This window comes from Harmonia axyridis, chromosome 6 (assembly GCF_914767665.1).
Source record: "Harmonia axyridis chromosome 6, icHarAxyr1.1, whole genome shotgun sequence".
NCBI lineage: Eukaryota > Metazoa > Arthropoda > Insecta > Coleoptera > Coccinellidae > Harmonia > Harmonia axyridis.
In genome coordinates this window covers 27,415,405-27,421,570 of record NC_059506.1, presented here as the reverse complement: position 1 = coordinate 27,421,570, position 6,166 = coordinate 27,415,405, and the positions used below count along the sequence as shown (strand labels likewise).

The following is a 6,166-nucleotide window of genomic DNA, read 5'->3' as shown; positions in this document are numbered from 1 at the left end:
CTAGAAGGTGGGCTCCAAATGATGCAATGATTGGAAACTCTCCGATATACAATAAATCAACTTAATCAGTGCAATTTATCCCATCAAATATTACTAAACGAGCGCACAAAACTTTCCTTGCAAAATCAGAGCTTCCCTTGAAGTTTCCATTTCCACTCAGCTTCCACCATGACCCAAATACATAAATAACTATCAAACTAAGCATTCTTTGATTACCCAATCAATTAGTTCAGAACCTTCGCCTCAAACTCCGCAAAATACACGGTATAATTATTCTTATCGTCATTACGCTAACAGCGGCACAGTGCCCTCTATTGTGATTCATCCGGAAAAACTCGTTCCAGATAATTAAAAGTAGTAAGGACCACATGGGGTACCGAACTAAATATCCCCAATTTAATGCGCACAAACCCCCTCTCTCCAAAATCACCCTTTGCATCCACGCAGCACCTGTAGCTCTGCAGTTCTGTCAGTGGTGCGCCAACAGCTTAACAGGAAGCACGGCATTTTCCGGAACAGTCTTCAGACCGGAGCGTTTCCACGTGTTTGTTTTTCCGTCGAACGATCGCCGGCTGTTTAGTATTCTGATATCGGTGTTTTTCCTGGAAAAATTGTGAGCGAAGATGGAGCTGAGATTGGTGCTGGTCGGGATTTGTTGGGTGTCTACAGTTTTATCAGGTATTCATAGGCATGGTTTATCCTAATCAGATTTCTCTTTAAGCGTGCTATTGAGGAAACAGGAAACATCGTTAAGGCTTATACAGGAAAAAGAAGAATTTCTCTATGGTTCAACTTTATGCATACTCGCACCATACTATCATCTTCATCGAGTGCTTCAATAATATTACTACAATTACAATTACAGTTCTATTCGATGTATGTGTTTTCTCGCTTAACAAGTCAAATCAAACAAGTTAAAATTATTATATACTCCTTTATCCACAATCAACATTATAAAGTTCTTCGAACAAGACAAGACAAGAGAAGACAAGGCAACAGTTTTGGTACTTCGAGCTAAACAAGCGAATCAAGCAAAAAAAATCATACATTTTTGGTCTTTTGAGACAAATAAAAATACAACAAAATTAGAAATAAATTGATGTCATATAATACTTTGACAAAAAAGGACCGGGATTTCCTTGGTCCAACGAGGAATGAAAAACTATAGTTATTTCTTCGCAATATCATAAGAGTATCTGAATTTTCCGAAAAAAATTGAAAAGAAAAGAACGTTGCTAAGTGATATTTCAACAAAAAACATGAGTGCTGGTGGCAAGAGAATCCGATTCGAAGACGAGGATTTTTGCAATTGCACGAATGCTTTTTGTTAAAAGAATAATACTTTGCATTGTGTTTTTTCGAAATTTTCCACAGGAAAAATTAGATGCCTGAATGGTTTTTGACAAGAGTATATATTATTACTGTTATTTTTAATGACAATAATTATTTATTCGTGAGTAATATCATAAGAGCATCTAATTTTTCCGAAGAAAATTGAGGAAAAACTTTGCTAAGTAATATTTCACAAAAAGTATGAGTGCTGATGGCATTAAGAATCCGATTCGAAGACGAGGATTTTTGCAATTGCACGAAAGCTTTTTGTTAAAAGAATAATACTCTGTATTGTGTTTTTTCGAAATTTTCCACAGGAAAAATGAGATGCCTGAATGGTTTTTGACAAGACTATATATTATTATTGTTATTTTTAATGACAATAATTATTTATTCGTGAGTAATATCAGAAGAGCATCTAATTCTTCCGAAGAAAATTGAGAAAAAACTTTGCTAAGTAATATTTCACAAAAAGTATCAGTGCTGATGGCATTAAGAATCCGATTCGAAGACGAGGATTTTTGCAATTGCAAAAATGCTTTTTGTTAAAAGAATTGGTATCACTTTGCATTGTGTTTTATCGAAATTTTCCACAGGAAAAATTAGACGTCCGAATAGTATTTGACAAGACTATTTCATGAGACCATAATAATTACTTATGTTTTAATATCATAAGAGCATCTAATTTTTCCAAAAAAAAAAATTTGCTATGTAATATTTTACCAAAAAACAATAGTATTGGTGGCAACAAAAATCCGATTCAAAGACGAGAATTTTTGCACCTGCACGAATGCTTTTTCACAGGAAAAATTATATGCCCGAATGATATTTGACAAGCCTATTTCATGAGACCATACTTATCAAAGGTATTGTAATTTTTTATGTTAACAGCTGTCAAGTTTTACCGCTGGTAAACTCGAAAAAAACTCTGATAAGCGTTGTTCAATTTTTACATCTAGAAACTATTTTGTTCCAGGTAGGTACGTAAAATAATTCACTTTTGTGAGTACAGAAAATCGTAGTTTACTACAGTCTAAATAAGAGTTAACAGATATGTAAAGAGATGAAATGCTAGCATTTATTGTTCGTTTATTAAGTGTTATTAACCGGCAAATAATATTCTAGTATGTCGAGATTTCGAAATATTTGTGAGGCAGAAATAATAAGAGATATGAAAAAATCAACTGCAGATAATTGAAAAAAAAAAATTCCTCCATTTGGAATTAATTTAAAAAAATTGTAAATAACGAAACGGAGCTTATTGAAAATATGTGGTGAAAGCAAGGAACACAACGGTGAAAATGTTGCAAAGCATATGTATTTCGAAAAATTAAATGTTACTTTCAAATCTTTTCACTGATTTGGCAATGAGAAATCCCATGATGTACGTGATTCTAAGCGAAAGTTGCAAAATAACTAACAAGGTGATTTAGAAGAACGTAAAAATAGTTCAATAGAATTAAATAAAAGTGAAATTGTTGAAATGACATAAGTAGGGAATGAACATAGTCCCATAGGTCATTTGAAGAGATAATTTTATGAGAGAAGATGCAACTGAAAATTGTAAAGTACACTATTTCAAGAAATATCAAATAATGGTGATACTGCGAGAGTAATTCTAATGAAAAACATATAAAACCCTAGCATATGACCAGTTACATTGTTATATAAAATATCATGATATAGTTATTATTTATAACTCCCAATCGGTTTTGGTCAGTTAACAGTATCCTTTTGGAATTAAAGTTGTCACCAAATTGATTTTGCAATACATTGATGATAAAGCACGGTGTATAGAACCAAATGTGAAATGGCTTGTTGCGTCACTCCCAATGATCCTGCCAATTATTGTTGCGTTTGACACTAGTCTTGATCAAGTAATGCCTCCAATTTTGCATCTTCGAAAACCTTCTCTCTTCCACCGCCATGCTGGTCTTCGACGTTCACCGTTCTTGAACCGTTGAAACCACTCTCGGCACGTTCTTTTATTAATAGCGGCCTCACATTTGAGAGCATTCGATTAGCCTCAGCCGGTGATTTCTTCCTATCAAAGCAAAAAATTAAAACCTCCCGCAAATGACGAAAATTCGGCTCGTAAGCTGACATGTTTAATCGAGAATAACTTCATGATGCATACACATACTCATTGTATGACATCGTTTTCAAATTGACACCCAGTATATTTCAGATACGAACAACGCAATCCATTTCGTATTCTTCAGACGCAACGTATCCAAGGGAGCAGAGAATTTCTGCGTGAATTAGCTTCATTTTTTCGTCCCCTATCGCCAAAAAACCATTAGTAAAAAAATATTTCCCTCGACTCAACGGAGCAATTTGTCTATTGGTTTTTTGGCGCTGATCCGAGCAAAACTGGAATGAAGAGGAGCGATTGTGCGAAAAAAAAGCGCCAAGGAAAAACGGGAACAGGAGGAATCAAGTTAATTTATGGCATTACACTTGGTAATTATTTTCACCACTCACCGAAACGAAAAATAGAAAAAGGACTGATAGGGGTTTACGATTTCGGTTAGAGAATTTAACGTTGGTAATTTAACTTTTTTGGGAAGTTTGGAAATGACGCAGAGTGAAAAGGATCCTCATTTTTTGGGTATTTCAGATAAGTGAGTTTGTACATGATTATCAACTCTGAATATTAGGTGTGCAACTTTGCTTTCGCCGTTTTGCAATGAATGGTAGTCGAAATAAATAGATCGTAGATGTCATACAATAAGCTTTGATATTTGTAAACATAACGCCATCGAAATATTAGTCGAATTGTGTCTGCATCATAAAGTTATTCTTGATCAAGCTTGCCAGCTCAAGAGCCAAATTCTTGTCATTTGCGGGAGGTTTTAATTTTCTGCTTTGATAGGAAGAAATCTGTGGCTGAGGCTCATCGAATGCTCTCAAATACCTATTGCATCATGGGATTTTTTAATTGCCAAATCAGTGAAAGGTTTGAAAGTTACATCTAATTTTTCGAAATATGTAGGTACCGGGTTTTTCACCATAATTTGACCCGCCTTTAACTTTGTACCCAAAAGAGGTACAAAAAAATGTTTTCCACAAAAGTTCCACGAAATCGACTAGTACTTTCAAAAATGATTTCACAAAACGAAATATATACAGAGTGGACAACATATTGATTGCAACTTCATTTTTTCAAAGGAAACACCCTGTATATTTTTCTATATTTGACTAGCTCTTTTTCCCCTGATTTCGAATATATAACATATGTTTGGCCTATCTCTCTTATTCTGAGTACCACAGAGTTTCAAATTTTAAGAACCACCTGGCATGCTCAGTAATCAGCTTTCAAGTGGTAAGCTGCGATAACTCAAAATGCCCTTTTTTGAGTTATTTGGTTGGCAACGATATGACATACGTTTTTCACTATAAATTGAAATTGGATGATATGGATGCAACTCCATATTATATTCTCTCCTTGTAGTTTTCATATTTTCATTGTTCCTCACATGAAGTGAAAATATTTCAAATTTTTCCGCTTCTGTGTAGCATATTCGATGAATAGTTTCATTCAATGTCAAACGTATGTCATACATATATTTTGTATTATTTTGTGCTAGTATTAATTGGCTTTCTATATACGAAACAATTTTCCTGATATGGCTTTCGTTCAAATGGTTCACTGTGGCTTTCTAGAAAAATAAAGTCCTTCAGCACATAAAATGTTATCAACGTAAGGATTTTATTTCATTTGAGAACACTCTACAAGTCTCCCTGTATTTTCTCTATAGATAACTCTGATTGCCTGCTTTTGTGTATGAAATATCTTGTTCAGAGATGTGCTGTTTTCCCAGTAAACAATGCCGTACTGAAAATTGGCTTCAACGTATCTTCTCGGATGTGATGTTTCATAACATAGAGGATTTGAAATAATGGTGTTGAGTTTTCCGTTTAAGTTTTCTATTTGGGTGTTTCAGTTCATATTGGGTTCAAGTCAGATTTCTAAGAAATTTACTTGTTGACAACAACGTTATTCAGTGTTATATATTCTGGTACAATGTAACTAACTGTTGTCTATGGTTTGACAGATCAGAATGTCAAACTCTGTTGACATTTTTGTTAAGTAAGGTGTGGTAGTTCATCATGAATTGTTTAAGGACAGAACAACGCTTCAAGTGGAAGCGTTGTTCTGTGAAAATTTACTTTGATAAATATTAATCTTCGTCCATTTTACGGTCACCATACTTGGCCTAGTGAGGAAGCAATTCTTGCGGTTTTTGATCGTTTTCGCACTTTTTTTACTTTTTTTGATTCAAAACCACCAACAAGACGAAGAAATGTACGTAGCGAAGAGAATAATGCTACAGTAGTGTTGAAGAATACGTCGAAATATCGATACTTCGCCGTTCTCAACTTGTTGGCCTTTGTCCTCCGACTACTACTTCGATCCTACATTATCGATCCTTCGATGACATTTGGTCCTAACAAAACTTGCAATATAGTGCGCTTAACCATCAATTTATTACAAAATCAAATTGGTGACAACTTTATTTCCAGAAGTGGTCCAGTATGTTAAGTCATTGGTTTATGCCGACAAACCAGCAGCTATTGAATCATTGCAGGCCAATATTCAAGCCACTATTGAAGCCATACGGCTAGATTTATTGGAAAAAGTAATGAAAAATTCAACTGACCTAATGGATTATATAACTCTTAGCCATATGCAGGAAATCATATATAAAAAATTAATGCCATGGAATCATCTACCAGATTATAATAATGAAAAATGCATTCCAAAAATATTTCTGTATTGTATTATTATTTGAAGTTCTCAAGCTCTGAAAAAAAAACATATATTACTTCT

General features: G+C 34.2%; 1 protein-coding gene across 1 annotated transcript in view; it reads left to right on the top strand.

Moving 5' to 3' along the window:
• The first annotated feature begins 484 nt into the window (after positions 1 to 484).
• The window catches only part of LOC123682738, a 387,699-nt gene continuing 382,017 nt past the window's right edge, over positions 485 to 6,166 (top strand). The window contains exon 1 of the mRNA XM_045621507.1: positions 485 to 678. Coding sequence (XP_045477463.1) covers positions 624 to 678 — 55 coding nt within the window. The 5' untranslated portion in view covers positions 485 to 623. The remainder of the gene's footprint in view (positions 679 to 6,166) is intronic.